At 43.5% G+C, this 25,600-nt stretch overlaps 2 protein-coding genes across 3 annotated transcripts in view; both read right to left on the bottom strand.

Annotated features, from left to right (window-relative positions):
• The window catches only part of CDH13 (cadherin 13), a 1,164,483-nt gene that overhangs the window by 10,966 nt on the left and 1,127,917 nt on the right, over positions 1 to 25,600 (bottom strand). For both annotated transcript variants that reach the window (XM_050775044.1, XM_050775045.1), the window contains 2 exons: positions 5,763 to 5,996; positions 2,542 to 2,760 (listed from right to left, as the gene is read on the bottom strand). In XM_050775044.1, the coding sequence (XP_050631001.1) occupies positions 2,542 to 2,760; positions 5,763 to 5,996 (453 nt within the window). The remainder of the gene's footprint in view (positions 1 to 2,541; positions 2,761 to 5,762; positions 5,997 to 25,600) is intronic.
• Positions 1 to 25,600, bottom strand: part of NECAB2 (N-terminal EF-hand calcium binding protein 2) — a 434,498-nt gene that overhangs the window by 216,995 nt on the left and 191,903 nt on the right. The window lies entirely within an intron of this gene.

Below are 25,600 nucleotides of genomic sequence, written 5' to 3'. Positions count from 1 at the left end.
GCTGCTATAAATTCATGGTATCTGCTATGGTATGGTGCTAATGTTCACTTAACCTCGATTACCTCACTGGCTTTCTAACTTTCTCTTCTGCAAAGAGAGAGAGAAAATAGAAATCAGGAGGCTGCCCCTGGGAGGCTTCTCCTGAGTCTTTTCTGTAAAGTAGAGACAATTTCAGATGAAGGGATAGACATGGGACTGGGGGCTGAGAAGAAATTAGGAAACCTTGTCAAAGGGCAAATAATTCGACTGTACAGCAATTGGGTTGAACGTTGAGCAGGGGTGGTCCAGAGGAGATGGGATACTGTCTTAGTCCGTTCAGGCTACTATAACAAAATACTATAAACTGGGTGGTTAATAGTATCTGCTGAAGTTTGTGCCTCTCCAAATGTCCATATGCTGAAACCTGATCCCCAAGGTGATGGTATTAGGAGGGTGGGCCTTTGGGAAATCAGTAGGTCTGGAAGTCAGAGTCCTCATGGATGGGATGGGATGAGTGCCTTTATAAAAGAGGCCCCAGAGAGCTGCCTTGCCTCTCCCCATCGTGTGAAAATGCAGGGAGGAGGCGCCATATGTGAACCAAAATGTGGGCTTTCACTAGACAATGAATCTCTCAGCATCTTGTTCTTGGACTTCTCAGCCTCCAGAACAATCAGCAATACATTTCTGTTATTTATAAGCCACCCAGTTTATAGTATTTTGTTATAGTAGCCTGAACGGACTAAGACAGTATCCCATCTCCTCTGGACCACCCCTGCTCAACGTTCAGCCCAACTGCTGTACAGTCGAATTATTTGCCCTTTGACAAGGTTTCCTAATTTCTTCTCAGCCCCCAGTCCCATCTCTATCCCTTCATCTGAAATTGTCTCTACTTTACAGAAAAGACTCAGGAGAAGTCTCTGAGGGGCAGCCTCCTGATTTCTATTTTCTCTCTCTTTGCAGAAGATAAAGTTAGAAAGCCAGTGAGATAATCGAGGTTAAGTGAACATTAGCACCTGAGACAGGAGGGTGGAGGCAGGTATGGATGGAAAGTGTTGGACCCTTAGACTCTGTTGGGCTTTGCAGTGGGAAGATTAGGAAGGAGACATGGAGATGATGGTGATGATGATGATGGTGGTACAGTCATCAGAGGCAAGGCAGGCAGAGGGGCAGGTCAGTAGGGGAAGATGATACGTTCGCTTTCAGAAATGCCCAGTCTGAAGGGCTAGTGAGATGCTATAATGGCTTCTTCTTTTCCTTCCTTCCCTCCTTCCTTCCTTCCTTCCTTCCTCCCTCCTTCCTTCCTTCCTTCCTTCCTTCCTTCCTTCCTTTCCTTCCTTCCTTCCTTCCTTCCTTCCTCCCTCCCTCCCTCCCTCCCTCCCTCCCTTCCTCCCTCCCTCCCTCCTTTCTTTCTTTTTTTTTTTTTTTTTGAGACAGAGTCTCGCTCTGTCACCCAGGTTAGAGTGCAATGGCACGATCTCCGCTCACTGCAAACTCCGCCTCCCGGGTTCAAGCAATTCTGCTGCCTCAGCCTCCCGAGTAGCTGGGACTACAGGCGCATGGCACCATGCCTGGCTAATTTTTGTATTTTTAGTAGACACAAGGTTTCACCATGTTGACCAGGCTGGTCTTGAACTCCTGACCTCAAATGATCCACCTACCTTGACCTCCCAAAGTGGTGGGATTATAGGTCTGAGCCACCGTGCCCAGTCCTTCTTTTTCCTTCTACTCACAGGACTCTGGTCTTGCACAGAGCTTTATATACATGAATGCCCAGTGTTGGACTATATGATTTCCTGGCAGCTCACCACTGTCACTAGGGTATAACACCTTCTGTTTTCTTTTTCTGCCAATTTCCCAACTTCCTAATTTGCAATTACACCAATACCTTCTCAAAACGTAAATAGCAAGGCCCAAACGGCTTTTGGATGGTAACAGTTATATATGAATAACTGCTAAAGTTAAAATTGGACTAGTATTTCATAAATAAGGAATATCTGACACATGTATTTATTCATTTTATCCTCACATCTATATTACTTGGCATAATAACTCATTTGTTTAAAACAACGTTTCATTATATTATAGTCATTATTACTAGCCAGTGAAAAAACAGTGTGAATTATGTGTTGATCATTTTCCCTGCAGCCCAACCTCCATCCATAAATTCTCATGACTATTCTCAGAAAGTCTCATCATATCTGTTTTAACCTTGCAAAAGATTATTCCGCATAATGTAGAGAGAAACAGGCCTCTGATAGACCAGTTAACTAATCTGGGTGCATTTTCATTAGCTCAAGTTGAGTGGCAGCTGGTTTGCAGGCTACCAATGAACACCTTTGCACAATTCCTCAGACTGGCTGGAAGGGATTGTTAAGATGCCTTTAAACATTAGTGGGAGCACTTCTACATATAACATGTTCTGTCATACAGACATACACTAAAGATGAATGATTCTTCTGGGATACATTTTCTTGGAAAGGTATATGGAAAAATGCCGGCTTCATGAACCCCATGAAGTTACAATTTCCTACTTGTGCATGCACTGGAGTTATGCCAACTTACAAGCTAAGCTGAAGAGGCTGAGGAGCAGGAGTGAGGGCAGGCTGAAGCGCAGGGCCCCTGCCGCGTTGCAGTCCACTTTGGAATTCCTGCAGGAGCACACTTGTACCCTGAGATCTGTGATGTTCGTCATGGGTGGTTTCCCTGAATCTGTCACCATGATGGGCAGGTTGTAGTTTGCTTTGTTCAGATTTTGAAGAAGGCTTACCAGGGCGTGAGTATCTGTAAAGGCAAGGAGGGTCCTGGTGAGAGTGGATGAGACTTTTTCCAATAAAAGAGTGAGGTTTTGGTGACTAAAATCACACCAAACAGGTGCTGCATTTTCATTTACAATCGTGGGAATGCTTAAATTTAAATTTATTAACGTCAAGTGAAAATACCAGTTCAGATCCTCAGTGGCACCTGCCACATTCCAAGTGCCCAGAAGCCACACATGGCTGGTGGCTCTTGTAATGAACAGCACAGAGACAGAGTGCTTCCATCACCAGAGTTTGGTGCCTCAGCGCCATCATAATCAATTTCAAGGAGAGCTCCTTTCATGAAGATGATTGATTACCAAGAACTCCTCCCTGCAAATTTATTACATGAAAAAGCCATCTTGACAAAGACTGCGTTCCACATCTAGAAAGCTGAGGTGAAAATCCACCTGCTCTCAATGTGGGCAGGACCCTGATGTGTTATCATGGAGATAGGTTCTATAGCCTACGTTTTTTGTCTTCAGTTTTTTTTTTTTTTTTTTTTTTTGAGACAGGGTCTCACTCTGTTGCCCAGCCTGCAGTGCAGTGGTGTGATCTCAGCTCACTGCAACCTCCACTTCCTGAGTTCAAACGATTCTCCTGCCTCAGCCTCCTGAGTAACTGGAATTATAGGCACACACTACCACGCCCCGCTAAGTTTTGTATTTTTAGTAGTGATGGGGTTTCACCATATTGGCCAGGCTGGTCTCAAACTCCTGATCTCAGGTGATCTGCCTGCCTCAGCCTCCCAAAATGCTGGGATTACAGGCATGAGCCACTGTGTTCAGCCTTGTTTTTGGTTTTTAATCAACCCTCAGTCCACAGCTCTAGATTTGGGTGGGAACCCGCAACATAGACACTGGATCTTTAAGCTTCCCCTCCACTTCCCTAACGTCATATGCGTTGGCGATAGCCACGATCACCCAGGCCCTTGGGAGACATTTGGCAGTGGCTGTACCAGCTGGCCTATTCTTTAACCTTGGGATAAAGTCACTGACATGATTAGGGGCATACATATTTTTAAGTACCCCTTTCTGGGAATAAACAGGGCTAAATATTCAGAAAAAAAAGTGTGAGACAACAAAATCATTTAGAAGGCATTTTTTTTCCATTAGGTAAAACGAGGAGAAAAAAACAAGAGTGTAATGACAGGAAAATAAAAATAGATGAAGCATGATCATTACTAGAAGGTGACAGCAGCAGCAATGACTAATGTGATGGTCACCTAGTGAGATGGCAGATTAAATCAAACGGCATTTTCCCATCTTCCTTGAGCAGAGGAGAAACTCTCTCTCTCTCTTTTTTTTAAAATTTAAGTTCCGGGGTACATGTACAGGATGTGCAGGTTTGTTAAGTAGTAAACGTGTGCCATGGTGGTTTGCTGCACCTATCAACCCATCACCTAGGTATTAAGCCCAGCATGCATTGACTGTTTATCCTGATGTTCACCCCCTCCACCACCCCCCACCAAAAGAAACTCTTGAATGAGAAAGTTCCAATTGGAAAGATTTGGAGATGTTTATTCAAATTGGCCACAGCCATAAAAACTAGCAAATAAAACACTAACCCCTCAAACAAGAGAAGGGCTGTTTTAAATAAAAATAATCAGTGTAACAGAATTCATTCTTCAAAAAGCAATAAAATAGACAAACAGGCAAATAGAATCAATAACAAGCAAAAGGCACTAATAAAATAAGATATGAGATAGGGCTATAACAATAGATATGAGATTTTTAAATAGAAAATGTTATGCACAATTGTACATTAGGCAAAATCTAATGAAATGGGTAATTCTCTATCTCCCTCAAAACTTCTACCACCTATATAAGAAGTGGGAACCCTGACTGGGTCAACAGCAGGATAAGTATATTATTGAAGACATAGTATCTAATGCCTTTTTTTGTTTGTTTTTTCTTTTACTTTATTGGAAGACAAGGTGAACTTAGTAGTTAGTTTACATTTGGGGAAGAAGGTGGGTGAGATTGTGGATATAGGGATACTCCATATTAATACATTGGTGTTTCAGTCTTGATAAGGCAAGTGATAGAAGCTGGGTTAAGTTTTGAATTCCACCTGCCTATGTGGAAGGACTGGTGGAAGGAGACATTGCTTGCAAGTTTCATAAAGGAGAAAGAAGATGCATGGAAGAAGACATCAAAGTCAATGATGGCCAAGGATTTGAAAGAAAAGCCAAGGTCATCATTAGACCAAGTCAAGTTTGAGGCAGTCTGCAGCATACTATGGAAGGTTGGAGGTTGAAGACTATAAAGATTCTTATCCTAGTGCTTCTCTTTCCTTTAGTCTTTTATGATGGCAAGTATACCATGAAAAGTCTCTCCAATGCGCTGGTGAAAGTTAATGTTAACACAGTTCTCTGTCTCTGAGATTGGAGAGACAGCTGAGCCAAGAGATAGCTGGGGAGAAGCAGAGACTGCTGAGACTGGGCAGGTTGGCCAATATTCTTCGTAAGCTAGTTACAAAGAAAGAATCTGTGGAGTTTAATTAAAAGAGAAAGAGGAAGAACAAAGAATCACAGTCTTGTTGCTGGGAACTCTGGGATGGCAGAAACTACAGATTAGTTAAGAGAAAGTTCACTGTTGGGTGATGGGGACACTTAAAGCCTAGATTTCACCACTATGCAATCAACGTATGTATATAAGAAACCTGCAGTTGTGCCCCCTAAATATATTAAAATTTTAAAGAGAGAATATTGGAGTTACAGTATGTAGCAGACAGGTTAGGATATACAACACAGGGTGTACAGTACAGAAAACATCAGAGAGGAAGCAGAAGAGAAAACGTCTATGTTTGAAACAGATAAATTGCATTTGTTTGTTGGTGGGAAAATTGTCAGTATTTATAATAAGCCAATAACTTAAAATGAACCAAATGAGAATACATGAGAGAATAGTAGAGAAAGAGCATTTTGGGAAGAGAAACTAAACTGAAAGCTGGAAGAACAGGGAGAAATGCTTTAGCTAGACTTACTGTTGATCTTGGAGATCTTCCAGACTTTATCAGGAACAGCTTGTTTGTGGATTTCAAATTTGAAAGGATCTGTATTCGGGTGAAGATCCTTATCTGATGCTCCCAAAATGACTACACTGAGGTTTTTGGCATCATCACAGACTTCAGCTACTGTGGGGTAAATGAAGGGGGCATTGTCGTTCACGTCCTCCAGGGTTATCAGCAAAGTCCCAGTGCCCGTAGCAGGAGGGTTGCCTGTGGGAAAAAGGGAAGATGTTGGTATGCAACTGGTATATGCGAGAGCAATTTACCATAGTACTTTTTACATTGTAAACTTATCTTGCACTTATCTTATTTTTTGAGACAGGGTCTCACTCTATCACCCAGACTGGAATGCAGTGGTGTGATCAAGGCTCACTGCAGCCACAACCTCCTGGGCTCAAGCAATTCTACCACCTCAGTATCCCAAGTAACTGGGACCACAGGCGCACGCCACCACACCCGGCTTAGCGTTTGCATCTCAGAGGATACTTTTTGTATTTTTTGTAGAAACGGGAGTCTCACTATGTTGCCCAGGCTGATTTCAAACTCCTGGCCTCAAGCAATCCTCCTGCCTCAGACACCCAAAATGTTGTGATCACAGGCGTAAGTCACCATGCCCAGCCCATTTCTCAGTTATTATTAATAGTTGCAAACAAGATTAACAATAACAGATTTTTTTTGGTACAAAGTTTAGTGGTTTACAAACCCATTTATCATATATAAGACTTTTTTTTTTTTTTTTTTTTTTGAGATGGAGTCTCACCCTGTCACCCGGGCTGGAGTACAATGGTGCAATCTCGACTCACTGCAACCTCCGCCTCCTGGGTTCAGGCGATTCCCCTGCCTCAGCCTCCTGAGTAGGTGGGACTACAGGTGCCCACCATCACGCCTGGCTAATTTTTTGTATTTTTAGTAGAGATGGGGTTTCGCTATGTTGGCCAGGCTGGTCTCAAACTCCTGACCTCATAATCTGCCTGCCTCGGCCTCCCAAAGTGCTGGGATTACAGGCGTGAGCCACCGCGCCTGGCCTTAAGACTGTTGATTGAAGTTCTTTAGGCTTAATACTTTACCCTTAGAATACCAAGCTTCTGACACACTAAAAAGTCATTCTCACACACTGAAATCTATTCAAAGAATGGAGATAAATATGACTTTTCCTCATTTACCAAATTAAATCTTTTACATAAGTAGCCAGGTATTCACACATGTTGGTGGTAGGGGGAGGATGGAGTCTCCATGAGAGATGAGCATGGTTTCCCTGCTGTAGCTCTCCTCTAACTAGGGAGTTGACTAAAGAGGGAAAGATTGAATCTGAGAGATTTTCTTCTGGGGCTGAAAAAGAGTCTCAGATGGCCGATGGTGCCACTGGGGGCTGGGATGGCTGACCCTGCTGGACACGACAGATTTAGGAAGGTGGGTTAGTGATGAGAAATGAGATCAGCAGCTGGCTACAGGGGCACAGAAGCAATCATCATTCAACCTTTGGGCCTTATTTTTAAAGCCTTGTTTTTTTCCTAATATTTCAGCTACTTCCTGAAATGTTTTGCATTTTAGGAAATACTATTTTAAGATAATGGCCCTCATAATCACCAATCTAATAATGTCTTTTCTTTTCTTTTCTTTTTTTTTTTTTTTTTTGAGACAGAGTCTTGCTCTATCGCCCATGCTGGAGTGCAGTGGTGCGGTTTCAGCTCACTGTAACCTCTGCCTCCTGGGTTCAAGCGATTCTCATGCCTCAGCCACCCAAGTAGCTGGGGTAACACGTGTGCACCACCATGCCTGGCTAATTTTTGTACTTTTAGTAGAGATGGGGTTTCACCATGTTGGCCAGGCTGGTCTCGAATGCCTGACCTCAGGAGATCCACCTGCCTTGGCCTCCCAAAGTGTTGGGATTACAGGTATGAGCCATTGCACTTGGCCCTAATAATGCCTTTCACTTAAAGAAAGGGCGTTTAATGTTAATAAAACTCAGATTGCCTTTATTTAAGTTTTCTCTGAATTCATTTTCAATCATTTGTGCATTAGAGGTTTGCTCTTGGGACAAACCATTGGTTAGTAATTTCTAATTTTCTGCAAGAAAGGTTAGAGCCAAATTCATAGGTCACACATTTTAAGTATACAGATTTGCCTGATTCCCAAAAGAATTTGAAGCACCTCTAAAATGACAGCACCATAATTTTATTCAGTAGTACAATCGTTTCTTGGCGTTTGGCTAAGAGCAAGTGTAGATCTGTTCTTATCAGTTTTAAAAAGTAATACGATACAGTACTAACCTAACCTATGGCTTGGTTTCCTTTTGCTAATCCTTATTTTCACTTAGCCAGACTTCCAAGTATAATTTTACTTTATCTTGTACTATATTTATGTTTGGAAATGACATTAAGTTTGCAGTTAGGCTATCGAGTTACTTGGGGGTTAGAAGGGTAGAGAGTATTTGAAGTTGGCATACAGGACACAGGCAAGTCCTAGCGAAGAAACAGGGAGACCTCTTTAGATGCAGACAGTTTATTACTTAGACAGTAAAAGGAGGCATGGGCATTGTGGCCTTGGTGCAGGTCATGGCAAAATAAAAGGGACTGGACAACTGCAACAGAAAGAAGGGATGTTGCAGCAGAGCCAACTCCAAGCTGCTTCTCAGCAGTTTTACAGCAGCAGCTGTGTCCTGAGAGGGGCAGGCAGAAAGCCCCTGCACCTCATAGAACCTGGAAGGCAACGAGAAACTGGCTGGGGGACTGCAGGGTGTTCTGCCAAGACTCGGCGCAGCTGCAGGTCACACCCTCCCCGTGTGGCTCTACATGCAAAGTCGTGGGGTGCCGTGGTGGAGCTGCTCCCCCAGAGCTGAGGGCACTGATGGTGGCATGGGCTCCTGGAGGGCCTTGAGTAGCATCACGAGGGGCCTGTACTGATTCTACAGAGTGCAGAGGCTTTCCAGGAAGGCAGTGATCCAGGAACAATTGGACCTGACTTATTTTCAGAAAGCACACAATTGTATTGATAGGAAATGTGAGACACTGCAGGCAGGTGGACCAGCCACGGATGAAGAGAGGCATGACGCGTGCAGCTGGAGCAGGAAAGCAGTGTCTTGTCTAGGTGATCAAGCACTCAGACGAGCCTGCCCGAAGAAGAGCAGAGTGCAGTGGGAAGTGGGAAGACCAGCAGTTCAGCCTTGACTGTGCTAATGGCCCGTCGAATTCAATGCACCTGTGCAGATGTGTGCAGCTTGGCGGAAGTGCCCAGGCTGAGCCAGGGGTTGGGAAGTCATCAACACATAGATGCCTTTGAAACTTCTCTATCAAAGTGGTTACCCAAGGTGAAAGTTCAGAATGCCAGAGGGGTGGAATACGGAATCCTGAGAGACCTCAAAGTTTAAAGAGCAGATGCTACTTTTACAGGAGAGAACTGGGAGTCAGTGACCCATAATTAAGTGTGTCATGACCCCCACAAGGATAAGAAGTAAAGAGAAGTAATGGGATTTTGCAAGGAGAATGTTACTGGTGACATTTTTGGAAGAGGTTTCCATTAATGGTGAAAAAACCAGCTTAAAGGAAGTTGAGCAGTGAGTCATGAAGAAGCGCAAGCTGATACTTTTCAGCAGGGCTGGTGGAAATTTAAATATATCAACACCCGAAGACAGTTACAGAGTAAACATTCAAATAAATGTCTGCCAAAATACCAACACAAATGCAATTAATCATTTGAAGGATGGCTATTTCTAATGGTGGCATATCATCAACTTTTGTTAGAGCGCAAACTCAAAAGAAATGCATAATTACTTTGAAGTTGGTTTTTCACTGTCAGCTTTAGTCATTTAGCTAAATTTCTTTATTGAAAAATTATTTTTCTCTTTTTATTGAACTAATTGAGTATCTCAGAAGAATCCATTATGTTTTTTCACTCTGAATATATTGTGAAGCCAAGTCATTTGGTAGAATGGATGAGAAGGCGTTGTGAGCATTTGAAATATGGCCGTAAGAATTGGCCTTTTGTGAACTTAATTATACTACTGTCTTCAGTTTCCCATGTGTTATTCCCAGGCCAGGCTGGTGATGTCTTTTTCCGAAGTCAGTAAAATGAGTTCATTACTTTGGGCAATGAGTTAAAGACAAGATTCACAAAATCCTAAGGGAAAGAGCCTCTCTCAGCCTCTGTGCACACGATAGAGAAAAATCACATCCAAAATTCAGGTGAAATTCAAAATTTCAAAATTCCTCACAAGCCCATTTGGATCCAATCATTTCAGGGGCCCAGGAAATATGGGGGCTTCTAAGTAATCTCTAGATTTTCAGCAAAAATCCCTCACCCCTCTGTTCCCCTTTCCATCAGCAGCCTCCACCACCATGGAACCACTCATAACCAAGAATCCAACCAAGGCACAGTGAAGACAGGGTCCCTCCTTTACGAATTTTCTCTTTCTTTTCTTTTCTTTTCTTTCCCTCCCCTCCCCTCCTCTCCCTTCCCTTTCCTTCCCCCTTCCCTTTCCTTCCCCCTTCCCTTTCCTTCCCCCTTCCCTTTCCTTCCCCCTTCTCTTTCCTTCCCCTTCCCTTTCCTTCCCCCTTCTCTTTCCTTCCCGCTTCCCTTTCCTTTCCCCTTCCCTTCCCTTCCCTTCTTTCTTTTTCTTTTTTTTTGAGACAGAGTCTCTCGTTCTGTCTCCCAGGCTGGAGTGCAGTGGCACAATCTCAGCTCACTTCAACCTCTGCCTCCTGGGTTTAAGGAATTCTCCTGCCTCAGCCTCCTGAGTAGCTGGGATTAGAGGCATGCAGCACCATGCCTGGCTAATTTTTGTATTTTTAGTGGAGACGGGGTTTTGCCATGTTGGCCAGGCTGGTCTCAAACTCCTGACCTCAGGTGATCTGCCTGCCTCCCAAAGTGCTAGGATTACAGGCATGAGCCACCATGCCCAACGCGAATTTTCTCTTTCAATAGGGAAAAAGCATCAATTTGAGCAAAACACCTAGAAATGGAGCTAGAGTGGGACTCCCTCTTTGCAGCTCCCTTTTGGAGGAAGCCCCGGGGCCGTGTTCTCAGGGTGGCCATTTCAAGGATCAGAGGAAGCCCAACCTCTAAATGTGTGGGGGTCTGGCTGAGTTTTTAGGGGCTTCTGTCTCTATAATGTTAGGAGCTGGAAGGACTGCTGAGAGAAGAACCACTCCAGCTTTCAGGTCTTCAACATAGTTGGGAGGTGGGTTTCCCATTGGGAATCTGCTGAAAGGTCATGGCCCCTGACTCCAGAGAAACATACCTGCATTTAGAAACACACCTGAGGGGTCCACAGACACCCAAATTGCAAGCCCAGCTTGGTGGAAGTTTAGAGCAGAAGATCTGAGACCCATTCATTGTAGGTATGGTGAGGCTGAGGTCTAGAGAGATTTAGGACAGGCTCAAATGGACACTGTGAGTATCAGGCCTCCTTCTCTAGAGCAAGCATTAACTTACACTTTCTCCACCAGAATTTTTATTACATAGCTTGAGTCTTGCAGGCTCTCATTTTAACCATGAAAGCAAACTATATCCCTAAACCATAATTTCAGGTTATTATTATTACTATTTATAGCTTTTTTCTTATGAGCTATTATTTTAATTGTGGTGAAATATACATAACATAAAATTGACAATTTTTAACCATTTTGAAGTGTACAGTTCAGTGGTGTTAAGTACATTCAAATTGTTGTAGGAACATCACCACCATTCATCTCCAGAACTTTCTCACCATGCAAAACTGAAACTCTGACCCATTAAACACCAACTCCCCATTCCCCTTCCCCTGGCCCCTGGCAGCCACCATTCCACTTCTTGTTTCTATGAATCTGATGACTCTGGGGAACTCATATAAGTGGAATTTTTTTTTTTTTTTTTTCCCCCCACAAATAAATGGTAGACCAGGCACGGTGGCTCAGGTCTGTAATTCCAGCACTCTGGGAGGCTGAAGCGGGCAGACCACTTGAGGTCAGGAGTTTGAGACTGGCCTGGCCAACATGATGAAACCCCGTCTCTACTAAAAATATAAAAAATTAGCTGGGCATGGTGGCACGTGCATATAATCCCAGCTACTCTGGCGGCTGAGGCAGAAGAATCACTTGAACCCAAGAGGCGGAGGTTGCAGTGAGCTGAGACTGTGCCACTGCACTCCAGCCTGGGCAGCAAAGCAAGACTCTGTCTCAAAAAAAAGAGAAATGGCATTTGACTAGGTCATTCTAAATGTATTTGACATTCTTAGCTTCCTGTTCCTATTTTGCTTGCTGGAACTAGTGATTCTTTGGCCCCAACCTGTGTCATAGTCAGGCTGGGTCCCCAAGGAATCATCAGTTCCAGCTAGCATAGTCACAGTTGTCCCTGTAGTAGGACAATAGGCAGGATGGGGGCTGGGACCAATGCCCGAGGCTTGCTGGTTATCACTGGCCATGCACGGTAAAATAGCATTTACTATTTCTGCAGGAGGAATAGCTCAGTAGCCAAAAATGATCCTAGAGTGGAGTAGATCTTTTTCAGAGATAACAGCAGGGGGCTGGGCTCCACATGGGGACAGTCTGTGCTGATGGAGGTTCGTGAAACAGAAACTAGACCCCAAAGCTGAGGCCTTGTCTTCCAGCTACAAGACCATGCCAGGCAGGGAAGGGGGAGGGATAAGGATGGAGAGAAAGGAGGAATCTTGGCAGCAGGACCTTATGGAAATGGGCCTCTGTGGGGTAGTGGTTCAGAGCCTCATGAGTGGGGAAAAGTGTTGGAGCCTGTGGCTCAGCCACCAGGAGAATCACCATATACTAATGCTCACCCTGGCTTTGAGGCAGGGCTAGAAGAACTTCCTTACCTCCTAAGGATAGATAGCCTTGACCAAGAGGGCCATAACCTTCCCCTGTGCTGGACTACACTTTAGATGGGCTTCTTTCAGACTCTAGAGCCTTGATATGGTTTGGCTTTGTGTCTACACCCAAATCTCATCTTGAATTGTAATCCCTACATGTTGAGAGAGGGAGATGATTGGATCCTGGAGGTAGTTTCCCCCATGCTGTTCTCGTGATAGTGAGTTTTCATGAGATCTGATGGTTTTATAAGTGTCTGGCATTTCACCTGCTAGCACTTCTCTTTCCTGATGCCATGTGAAGAAGGTTCTTGCTTCCCGTTTGCCTTCCACCATGATTGTAAGTTTTCTGAAGCCTCCCCAGCCATGTGGAATTATGAGCCAATTAAACCTCTTTCCATGATAAATTACCCAGTCTTGAGTAGTAGCTATATTGTAGTATGAGAATGGCCTAATACAGGCCCTGACTTCTCTTTTCTTGAAGCATTTACTTTAGAAACTTGCAATTGTATATTCTTTCTCTGTCCCTGTGAGATATAAGTCTCCCAACCTGTTGCTAGTTTTGCAACCCAGAACCACCTTTCTCAAGGACCTGGTACCTCTTTGAAATGTAATCATGGAGAGGAATAGCGTCTCTGTGTCTCAGTCTCTGTGGAAGGGTTGGAGCCTAACTCCAATAAACACCCATTAGCAAACACAGATGCCTAATCACGTGGACCAACCTCCCCACAAATGTCCTCCAGTACTTTTCCATTAGCTCATCCCAGGGCTTAAAAACCCTCCCATTGTTTGTTTCAGCAGAGTTAGTTCAATCTCTCTCCTTTATTGTAGCCTTGAATTGAGCCTTTACCTTCAAACTCTGTCCTGCCCAGTTTTCTTTGACATGTTCAGATGTTGGCAAGGCTGAAAATTGCAGGGGATCTGGTCGTGATAATCCAGGTAAGCCACAGTTCAGGCAGAAGCAGGGAAGCGAGGTGAGGGGTGGTGTATCCACGAAAGGAAGGTTCCAAAAACGAATGATAACAATGATCATGTCACACCAGGAGTGTGGTACTATGTGTACCCTTTGGCAAGCAATTTAAGGAGACTGCTTTAAACATGGCTTGATTTTAATTTGTAGGACAAAATTGAATGCATGATTGATCCACAAGGCCCTGTGAAGTGTTTGGTAAAAACATGCGGCCGGGCGCGGTGGCTCAAGCCTGTAATCCCAGTACTTTGGGAGGCCGAGGCGGGTGGATCACGAAGTCAGGAGATTGAGACCATCCTGGCTAACATGGTGAAACCCCGTCTCTACTAAAAATACAAAAAACTAGCCGGGCGTGGTGGCGGGTGCCTGTAGTCCCAGCTACTCGGAGGCTGAGGCAGGAGAATGGCGTAAACCCGGGAGGCGGAGCTTGCAGTGAGCCGAGATCGGGCCACTGCACTCCAGCCTGGGTGACACAGCGAGACTCCGTCTCAAAAAAAAAAAAAAAAAAAAAAAAAAAAAAAAAAAACATGCGCTAAGTCTTTATGGTCAGAGTTTCTTTGATGCCAGGAGTTTCTGCTGATCTATATTCAGTGCTATATGTAATTGGCTTTTTCTTTTTAACCAGTAGTTGCACACTGGCATTTGGTCTGCTAATTCATTATGTTTCTGGGATATCCAGTGTTCTAAGAATTCTTGTTTTTCATCCAAATGGCTTCCAGTGGAGCACATGTTCCCAAGATGGCCAGTGGTCCTTACCAGCCTACTGCCTCTGCCCTGGCTTCTAGGAGCGTAAGACTTGGGCCTTCCTCATATGTTGCCTCCTAGCTAACCTGAGTTTAGTCAGTATAGATTTTTCTTCATTTCTCCATTCCTGACTTATGGCTCCCTCCTTTCTCTTAAGCATGTCTTTCAGTCTCATACTACCTCTTTTCTTAATATTGAGCCTATTTGTGTACATGGATAGTTTAATAGGCATCTCATTTAAGGTTCTGAAATAAGTATACAAGCTAAAAAGTCTTCCCCCATTTTTCTCCACCCACAAAGTGTACGTTGTGTTGGGCGATATCATGGGGAAAATACCAGGAGCAAACCTTAGCTGCAGGAATCTCTTTTCGCTTGTGTCACTGACTTCTTATTAGAAAGACATTTTTTTTGGTTACAAGGTTGGCAATTCCATCATGCAGCAGTGTGAATGGGATGTAAGGAGATATTTTTAATTTTACCCCCTAATACAATCATATCAAATCTCATTTCCAAATGAGGAAATGAGGACTTGCAGCAACGATATCTGGCAACAAAGCCTATTTAAAATTGCTTAGTAGGAACGACAGTTTTCCTTCCAACCCGTTTTCAGTGACAGCCTGTCACTCTTGACTGAGAGATCTCCAACCTTCAAATGTTGGTGGGCTATTTATTTTGCAAACAGCCCTCTTGCTGATACAATGGCAAGTCTTGAGGGGGAAACGGTTACCATTTTCTTTCCTCTGGATCTGAGTTACTGGCTCTGTTGCTCTAGAGGACTATGCCTTTTACACGATGGTAGTCTTTTGCTTCATGGACTTGGCACCCTGCCATGGTCTTCCTGGCATTCGACCTCTGCTTGCCTTTGTTTCTGGCTTTGTCATTCCCACTCAGCACTGACAGCTTGTAAGAGACTCAGTACATTATATGACCACGATAGGACCACATGGATTCTACTGCCGGATTTCAAACTCCAACAATTAACCTTGTATTTCTTCAAGTTGAGCAGTGATAACTGCCTATGAGATGGCCAAGTTGGCCACCTGGGCATTGCACCAGGCCTGCCTGGCTTACTGTTGGTCTGATTGGCTCATGATTTATACTGAGCCTTTTGTGATCTTGGTGTAGTGAGGGCAGAACTGTGCATTTTCTAAGAGACGCAGGGTAATATAATTAATAAATGGTGAAGATTTACATAGAGGAATTGAGTGCCTGCTGTTATACAGACTAGGAAAAGTCCAAGCCAACCAGGCAGGTTGTTGCTTTGAGCACATGGGGGTCTACTTTCTAGTTTTTTTCTCATTTTCTAGAAGAGAAAACTGGAAACTCAGATTAAGGAACATGTCTAAGGTACTCTAAATCAGCGTATCAGAGGCATTTAAATCAGAGCAACTCCATCTTGAATAGGGGCTGGGTAAAATGAGGCTGAGATCTACTGGGCTACTTTTCCAGGCGGTGAAGGCATTCTAAGTCACAGGATGAGATAGGAGGTCGGCATAAGATACAGGTCATAAAGACCTTTCTGATAAAACAGGTTGCAGTACAGAAGCCAGCCAAAACCCACCAAACCAACATGGTGACAAGGGTGACCTCTCGCGGCCCTCACTACTGCACTCCCACCAGCACCATGAAAGTTTAAAAATGTCATGGCAACATCAGGAAGTTACTCTCTATGATCTAAAAAGGGGAGGCATGAATAATCCACCCCTTGTTTAGCATATCATCAAGAAATAACCACAAAAGTGGGCAACCAACAGCCCTTGGGGCTGCTCTGTCTGTGGAGTAGCCTTTTTTTTATTCCTTTACTTTCCTAATATACTTGCTTTTAAGGGAGGAGACCACCCCTCATGTTGTCTTATGCCCAATTTCTACCTCCAAAGATAGAAGAAGTAAAACTAAAAGGCAGAAATGAAATCCACAAGCAGACAGCCCAGCGCCACACCGTGGGCCTGGTAGTTAAAGATCGACCCCTGACCTAATTGTTTATGTTATCTTTAGATTACAGACATTGTATACAAAAGCACTGTGAAAATCCCTGTCCTGTTTTGTTCCGATCTAATTACTGGTGCATGCAGCCCCCCGTCGTGTACCCCCTGCTTCCTCAATAGATCATGACCCTCTCCAGTGGACCCCCTTAGAGTTGTGAGCCCTTAAAAGGGACAGGAATTGCTCACTCGGGGAGCTTGGCTCTTGCTGATGCTCCTGGCCGAATAAATCGCTTCCTTCTTTAACTTGGTGTCTGAGGGGTTTTGTCTGCAGCTTGTCCTGCTACACTTTCGCTTATGGACTTGTCCTGAATTCTTTCTTGCGTGAGATCTAAGAACTCTCTCTTGGAGTCTGGATCGGGACCCCTTTCCGGTCACAAGCATGTCACCTGTTTGAGAGCTGTGGCTCCATGGTAGGGCATCCCCATTCCTGGAGCTTTCTGGCTATTCCATAAAGCGAACGGAATGACTGGCAATTGTAAAGCACTTCCCTGTCCGTAAGAGCCAGAGCTGCAGAGCTCAAAGTTTGAGTATTTTGGTGCTTGTGGTTGGTACTAAACACTGGTAGAAAGGGTAAAAAACAGTCTCCTGTGCTTTTCTTACCTACATGACCAACAGTATTTTCTTTGTGTGGGAAGCCTGTAGAACTGAACCAGGACTCCTCCAAGAAGCAGGAGCCACGCACGTTTTTCCTGGCATTGCTTTGACGATGTGGGTGTGGATGCAATGAGAAACAGGGCCAGGTTTTGAAACCATCCCCACAGGAATTGCATGCCAGGTTCTGGGTACAAATACAGTTATAATTCAGCATTAATCAGCCTACACCCTGCCCAGTTCCTTGTTGCAATAGGTCATGTATTGTAACCAAGTTCCTCGATTTTTCTGAGGTGGTTTAATTACCTTTTTCTCTTCTCTTCTCCTTTCTCCTTTCAGCCTGCTTCCTACCTAGCTCTTTTGGAAATGCAAAATAATCTCTAAACTCCCCCTCACCAGACATTCCCTACAAGGCAAGGTCATCTATATGCCCCAGGGATCTTTCCTCCAGAATTGACAGTCAATTTGCAGATCAAAGCACATCTCCAGGGAACTCTCACTTCCAGGGTGGCCTCAGGAGGACATACTGAAAGCACGCCCACTTGGCCACTTTTACAACTTATTTCTGCCCAGGAAGGCATCGACTCAACTGTCAACTCAACTGTTTAGTAGATAAGACACCAGGCTAGCAGGGGGACCTCCTGCCCTTGCTCACTTCCCCTTTAACTTTATAAAAATGTCTGCTTTTTGCTCCAAAGATAAAGCAGCACACTTAAAGCAGGACACTTTGTATCTTCCAAGCTAACTTCAAAAATAAATTCACTTTTCTTGTAGCAGGCCTGGATCTTGTTAACTGGGCTCTCCTGCAGTGAGTGGTTAACCAGCTCCTCAGTTACAGTAGCACTAGATCCTGCCATTTGCATCCCCACTGTTCCCCTAGATAGGATCTCTGACATTAAGGCCAGAAGACTGTTTAAGAATTGATTTGCATCCCCATTGTTCCTATAGATGAGATCTCTAACATTAGAATCATAAGGCTTTTGTTTAAGGATCACTTAAGATGTTTTTCAGACACACCTCCCTTGAATTCCAACAACCAGTTGGAAGTCTCCCACAGAGGAACAGGATCAGCATGAGAATACACCTGCTTCCTCGCCCCTTCCTATGACTTCACTCTGCACTCTTACCAGTCAGGGATCTCCATATTTCTGCCCACTCCAAAGTCCTCAAAAACCCGAACCTCAAATTCCATGGGGAGATGGCTTTGAGGTTCCCTCCCATCTCCTCGTTCTGTGACTCTGTTGTCAACGTGTTTGAACCAGAGCAACTCCATCTTGAATAGGAACTGGATAAAATGAGGATGAGACCTACTGGGCTGCATTCCCAGACAGTTAAGGCATTCTAAGCCACAGGATGAGATGGGAGGTCAGCACAAGATACAGGTCATAAAGACCTTGCTGATAAAACAGGTTGCAATAAAGAAGACGGCTAAAACCCACCAAGACCAAGATGGCAATGAGAGTGACCTCTGGTCATCCTCATTGCTACACTCCAACCAGCACCATGACAGTTTGCAAATGCCATGGCAACATCGGGAAGTTACCCTATATGGTCTAAAAAGGGGAGGCATGAATAATCCATCCTTTGTTTAGCATATCATCAAGAAAAAGCATAAAAATGGGCAACCAGCAGCCCTTGGGGCTGCTCTATGGAGTAGCCATTCTTTTATTCCTTTACTTTCCTAATAAACTTGCTTTCACGTTACTCTGTGGACTATCCCTGAATTCTTTCTTGTATAAGATCCAAGAACCCTCTCTTGGGGTCTGGATCATGACCCCTTTCCATTAACACTATAATTAAACCTGTTTCTCTGCTGCAACCCGGTGTCTTGGCATATTGATTTACTGTGTGCATTGCTTAACAAACCTATTGTGATTACAATTTTTATGTGTGGTTTTTTTTGTCTATTTAAATTTCAGGGATTTTATTTCATGCAAAACCTTGTCCAAAGAGGATTTCCACTTAGCTAAAAAACACTGAGTTTTTTTGACAGGTTCTGTTGTTCAGTAGCTATATATATACATATAAGTGCTTTAAATCTTGTCATTAATAGACATAACTGAAAACATAGTGTGATCCTAATTTAAAAATCTATATATGATTAAAGAAAAATTAGAAAGACATACATAAAACTGTAAGTGGTGATTATTTCTCTAGGTAATTAACATTAAAATAATACATTTATCTATTTTTAATTTTCTTTACAATAACCATGAACACATTAAACTCAAAATTATACAGGGATTAAAAATATTTTTTTCCAATTCTACTTTTTTTCCCACTCTTTATTTTTGCAATAATTAATTTTTAGTAAATTTACAGAGTTGTGCAACCATCACCGCTACCTGCTTTTAGAACATTTCATCGCCCCCAAAAAGAAACCTTGGGCCCATTTGTACTAACTCTTCATACCGACTCCCAGCCCCTGGCAACTACTAATCAATTTTCTGTCTCTATAGTTTGCCTATTTTGAACATTTAATATAAATGGAGTCATACAGTAGGTATTTTTCGGGTCTGGATTCTTTCACTTAGCATAATGTTTTTGAGGGTTATACATGTTGCAGTGTGTATTAGTACTTCATTCTTTTTGATGGCTAAATGATACTCCATTGTATGGACAGACCACGTTGTTTACTCACTAGCTGATGGACATTTGAGTTGTTTCCACACTTGTCTATTATGAATAATGTTTCTGTATTAGTCTATCCTCACACTACTAATAAAGATATACCCAAGACTGGCTAATTTGTAAAGGAAAGAGGTTTAATTGACTTACAGTCCCACGTAATCATTTAGAAGGAGAATGAGAAGCAAAGTCACGTCTTACATGGCAGTGGGCAAGAGAGCTCATGCAGGAAAACCCCCGTTTATATAACTATCAAATCTCATGAGACTTATTCACTACCATAAGAACAGTATGGGGAAAATTGCCCCCTTGATTCCACTACTCTACCTGGCCCCACCCTTGACACTTGGGGATTATTATGATTCAAGGTGAGATCTGGGTGGGGACACAGCCAAATCCCATCAGCTGCTGTCCATATCTGAACACAAAGGACTAGATATACATATGTTATGAAATTTCTGGACCAGTAAGACAAGACTCCAAATGCCTCTCCCAAGAGGGTCCCCTTAGAAGAACAGGATCCCTGGTCTTGCCACAGTGAGATGGTATATTAGTCCATTCTCATGCTGCTATGAAGAACTGCCCGAGACTGGGTAATTTATAAAGGAAAGGGGTTTAATTGACTCACAGTTCCGAATTGCTGGGGAGGCCTCAGGAAACTTACAATCATGGCAGAAGACAAAGAAAAAGCAGGCATCTTCTTCACAGGGTGGCAGAACAGAGTGAGAGGAAGCAGGGGAATGCCAAATGCTTATAAAACAAGCAGTTCTTATGAGACTCATTACCATGAGAACAGCATGAAGGAAACTTCCCCACGATTCAATTACCTCTATCTGGTCCCACCCTTGACATGTGGGGATTAAAATTAAGATGAGATTTTGGGTGGGGACACAGCCAAACCATGTCAGATAGGTTGGTTTCATAGGCACTGAATGTTAGGATCTCAACACAAACTTTCAGAAGTTAGCTCTGAGAAGTCTTAGAAAGTAATAGACTTGGCCGGGCGCGGTGGCTCAAGCCTGTAATCCCAGCACTTTGGGAGGCGGAGACGGGCGGATCACGAGGTCAGGAGATCGAGACCATCCTGGCTAACACGGTGAAACCCCGCCTCTACTAAAAAATACAAAAAAATAGCCGGGCGAGGTGGCGGGCGCCTGTAGTCCCAGCTACTCGGGAGGCTGAGGCAGGAGAATGGCGTGAACCCGGGAGGCGGAGCTTGCAGTGAGCTGAGATCCGGCCACTGCACTCCAGCCTGGGCGACAGAGCGAGACTCCGTCTCAAAAAAAAAAAAAAAAAAAAAGAAAGTAATAGACTTTTCCAGCCAGTTATCCCAAATCCTACCTCTATCCCGGTGGTAGGCCCAGAGGCATGCAGCATATGTCTTACCTTGGAAGTTATGAGTACAAGTGGTTTTATTTGGAAACAGTGTGCAAAGTGAGGTTGTGTGAAGAATGAAACGTAGGAAGACAGAGAACAGGGAAAACAGGAAGCCCTTTTCTGAGCTGTATAGAGTCTGAGCTTTAGGATTTTTCTTGGTCCTGGTATATAATCAGTGCTCAACATATGTTTGAATTCTTAGGTTGGTGCACAAGTAATTGTGGTTTTTGCCATTACTTGCAATGGCAAAACCACAATTACTTGTGCACCAATCTAGAATTTGATTTGAAAAAAACCAAATATGTATGGTTCTTCCTGTAAATATAATCATATACGTTTGTATTTCCACAAGTTGGCTTCTATTTTGAGAGCAGTGGCTGTGTCTAAATTCGAATCCTTCGTTATCTAACCCTTGGGGAGAAAACAGTGTGTGGTGGGGCAGAGGTCTGCAGAACTGGGACTCAGAACAAGGTGTCCATACCAGGGACATGGAGAGGGACCTCAGCTAGTGTCCCAAGGAAGCCTGAGGCCCAAATTCTGGGAGGATAATCAGGAAGATGGGCCCATCTGAGAGGAGCCACAATGTAGATGTGAGCTAATGAGCGATCTTGAGCATGGACACATGAGCAGTACAATCTATGGCCCCAAATTCCCTCTAGGTTGCTGTGTGTCTGTTGAACCTTCAATAAGCAGCTGTGAGCAAATACATGCCAGATCTCTTCTGTCATCTGAACAGGACTCTACATGTACCTTCACCTTTGCTTTAAAACTGAGAGTGAGCCAGGCAACAAACCTGTGCATGTACCTCCTGTTTAAAAAAAAAAAAAAAAAAAAAAAAAAAAGCTGAAAGTGAACCAGGAGTTTTCTCTCTAAGGTTATCCTTTGTTTTATTTTATCCTTTGTGTCCTCTTTAATATGGTTTTTCAGCACCAGTATGTTACGAATCACTTTTACTGAGTGCTCTATAAGCTGAGAATCTCTCTTTTTTTTTTGGAGACGGAGTCTCACTCAGTCGCCCAGGCTGGAGTGAGTGCAGTGGCCGGATCTCAGCTCACTGCAAGCTCCGCTTCCCGGGTTCATGCCATTCTCTTGCCTTAGCCTCCCGAGGAGCTGGGACTGACTACAGGTGCCCGCCACCACGCCCGGCTAATTTTTTTTTTTGTATTTTTAGTAGAGATGGGGTTTCACCGTGTTAGCCAGGATGGGCTCGATCTCCTGACCTTGTGATCCGCCCGCCTCAGCCTCCCAAAGTGCTGGGATTACAGGCGTGAGCCACCGCGTCTGGCCAGAGAATCTCATTGTTTTTAAACTTAAAATCAGTTTTATTGCTTTGTTAATAGAGATCTTGCCAATTTCATCTCAGAAATCTCTCTCTCTCTCTCTCTGTGTTTATATATACAGAAACATTTTAATAGTAAGCCAACAACGAATCTGGTGGAAAATAAGTTTGCAATAATATAATGTCAGGTTTCTATGTGTACTATACTTGATGTAGAACTGAAGCAATTATCTACATAATTTGGGCTGAAAAATTATCTTAGAAGAGACAATAATATAAAACTAAACTGTTGTACAAAAATTCAACTTTCTGGTTTTTGTTTCCATATCACTGACTTTAGACAAAAGGAAAAAAAAGGGAAAGAATTAATTTCGAGGCCATGTTTAAACATGACAGTTTCATTTTATTCATTCAGTCAATAATCATTTACTGGGACTCTACCCTCTGCCTAGATGGAAATGTGTTAATGTCAATGGTACAGGTGCCTGCTCTTGAAACGTTAATGGTATGGCAGGAACAGATATGTAAGCAGATGCGGGATGGCGTTACAAGCACAGGAAGAGAGGTGATAATAAAATGCTTGTGGCTTGGGATAATTAACTGCCTGGGGATAGATCTGAAGGCTTCATGAAAAGATAGCATTTGAGTGTGCTAGAAATGAGAATACCTTGTGGAGAGGATGAAGGTTGTCGTAGGGGAGGAAGTGGTGTGGGTATTTTGTGAGAAGTGCAAAGACTTTAAAGCAGGAGAATGGCTTTGATACAAAGCAGAGGATTCAGAGGCACAGGCAAGAATGGACTTGAGTGAGGAGGCCAGGACTGTCACGGAGGCCATGGCGAGGGCCTCAGGGAAGGTAGGCAGGATGCAAGAATAAAGGGCTGACTTCAGGAGGCTGAGCAGGCTGATGGGGTGGGAGCCTCAGGGAGGAAGGGGCCTTGCTTGGGGACTGGGTAGCTGGCAATGCCAATATCAAGCTAGGGAAGGGGGACTCCAGAGGGGGACCAGCTAAGAGACACTTTGGCAGGGTGAACTGAGCTGGTAGAGATGGGCATCACTGACAGTATTTTAATGTCAAAATCAGTTTCTTTCCCATAAAAAAGGAATGAAAATGTTCTGTTTAAGATGGTTAATTTGCCTGATCAATGTAGAGATATCCTGCTGTCAGGCTTCCACCTGCCCATTCAGCCAGAGACAAGCTCCATGAATTGATGCCAATGTCCAAGGACACTTTTCCTGGCTAACTGGATTTAGCATTCTTGTCCAAGTGGGGGGCTCTGTGGCCCATACATTCCCTAGAAAAATGCTCAGATCACCACCAGGGTAGTCATAAGTGCCTTTTCATAGTTTGCCTCAGCACTCATGATTCTGTAATGACATGCTTAGAAGATCAGTCCACAACGCAGTTCAAGTCAGTTCACTTAAACATTTCTTATATGCTTATGAGTACTGGGAATCGTGCATTCATGATTTCCAACCCTTGAACAACCCAGCAGGCAGATGGCATTATCTTCATTCTGCAGGTGGGGAAATTGAGGCTGAGAGAGTGTAAATCTCTCGCCTATCGTTGCACAGCTGAGATGGGGAGCTGAACTCATCTTGAGGTGTGGGTGGCACTAGGCTCCGTTATCTCAATGGACCCAGTGTGCTGCCTCCAACGGCTCTGATCACAGCTCACTATTACCAGATCTTAAGAGTTCTTTTATTGGGCCATTTTGTCAGTGACAAAACTGTAGGTAGTATTTTCAACATGATTGATATTTTGCAAATACTTGAAGTAAGCAGGAATGATGGCTGGGTCATCAATTTATTTTTCTTCCTCAATTAATATCACAGCTGAGATAAGGGTGTTAAACTGGCTTAATTGGGTTGCCATCATAACTAATGGCTTGATTTTATCCAAACTAGCATCTTTTAAGTAGAATCAATCTAAATAATCTTACTCTATCCCCCTGCAGTCTAGAGCTTGGTTGAGCTATGAAAAGAGAAAGACCACAGACTGAGGTATCTTTCTGAAGTTCAGTTCAGAGCCCCTCCCACCCTCAGTTTGGGGGCTATAAATTCAGTAGTTCAGTAGTCATTTCACTCTGGGGCTGAATAACAATTTTTTAAAAAAATCAATCTAAGCGTATTTTGAACAATATTTCAATTTTGAATCAGCTGGCATTATCGGAACATCTATCTTACAGGGGACTGAAGGAGAAGACAGGCTGGGACATGATATATCTTAGCCTATGAAAAATCATTATCTTAGTCTATTCCATTTTAATTTTACAGCTGTTATGCCTGGTTCTATATCTGTGTGTCTTCTTGGTAACCCACACCACATTTTTCACTGGCAGGCTCAAACATGCTTTATATAAGTTGCTAAGTCATGAAAACATGCTGCTGAATTTAGTGGTAATTTGGCTTGTTTTAAAGCCATCACTCCCCTGTTCTTCTAAATGGAAATAGATGGGGAACATGACGCGTTTGATAATCATATAAAGACTTAATACGGGCCGTAGAGAAGGTTTTGGCTTCCAGGTTCAAACTATTTCATACGCCCTGAGCCTTAAAGGGAGCTAACAGGGACACCTTTTGTTTTCTTCTTTCTTTAAACTTGGCAGAGTATGAGAGGGCATTTGGGCTTCCTGGAGCAAAATATTTGTCTTCATTATCTGCAGTCATCATTTAGACCTTCTGTGAGAGCATAAGGGGCCCCACTCAATAACAATCATGGAACAACGAACGTTAAACAATTTTCAAGCAAGAGGGGGGGAAAGATTAGGTTATAGGTAAGAAAGAGGCAGGAAGACCAGTCTCAGAGAATTCTGAGCAGTGAGCGTGGAGTGACTGAACCAAGAAGCAGCAGCCAGCGATGCTTTTCCTGCCTGTGGCCGTCCCCAGTGGGATTCCAGAACCCTTACGAGAAATTGCTCGTGACAGTTTTCAGCTCACATAAGACAGGGCGACTAACATTTGACCTTTCTGGTGATTCCCTGAGCAGGATCGGTGTTGCCGCTGGGATTCGGCCAGTGCTAATTGCTACTGCCTTGCTCCACTGCCAGCACTTTCCCAAAGGGATTCCATTTTATTGCATTCCCGAATGTTCTCTCTACATCCTGGGTTTGTCCTTAACAGTTATTATTATTATTTTTTCTCCTTTCTTAAGAGAGGGCAGCAATTCCGTGTTCGTTGAAGTCTTTAGTAAAAGAGTTCCTGTACTCTGAAGGCACTATCTTGACCTTTTCAGAAAATCTAGACCATAGAAGGCAAATGACGATATTCATCTCTAAAGATAAAATGCCTGCCAGCGTTAAAGGCCACACCTTATTCATCTATAGGATTAAAGGCTTTACTCATGGAGTCATTTGGCCACAGCCAGTTTTGATGTAGCAAAACAAAAGCTTTTATGCTCTATTGAAACAATGTTCTTAGGTAATTTACAGCTCATTAAAGTTACTTATT

Source organism: Macaca thibetana, chromosome 20 (genome assembly GCF_024542745.1).
Source record: "Macaca thibetana thibetana isolate TM-01 chromosome 20, ASM2454274v1, whole genome shotgun sequence".
NCBI lineage: Eukaryota > Metazoa > Chordata > Mammalia > Primates > Cercopithecidae > Macaca > Macaca thibetana.
The sequence above is the reverse complement of the archived record's forward strand: the minus strand, read 5'-3'. Positions and strand labels throughout refer to the sequence as shown.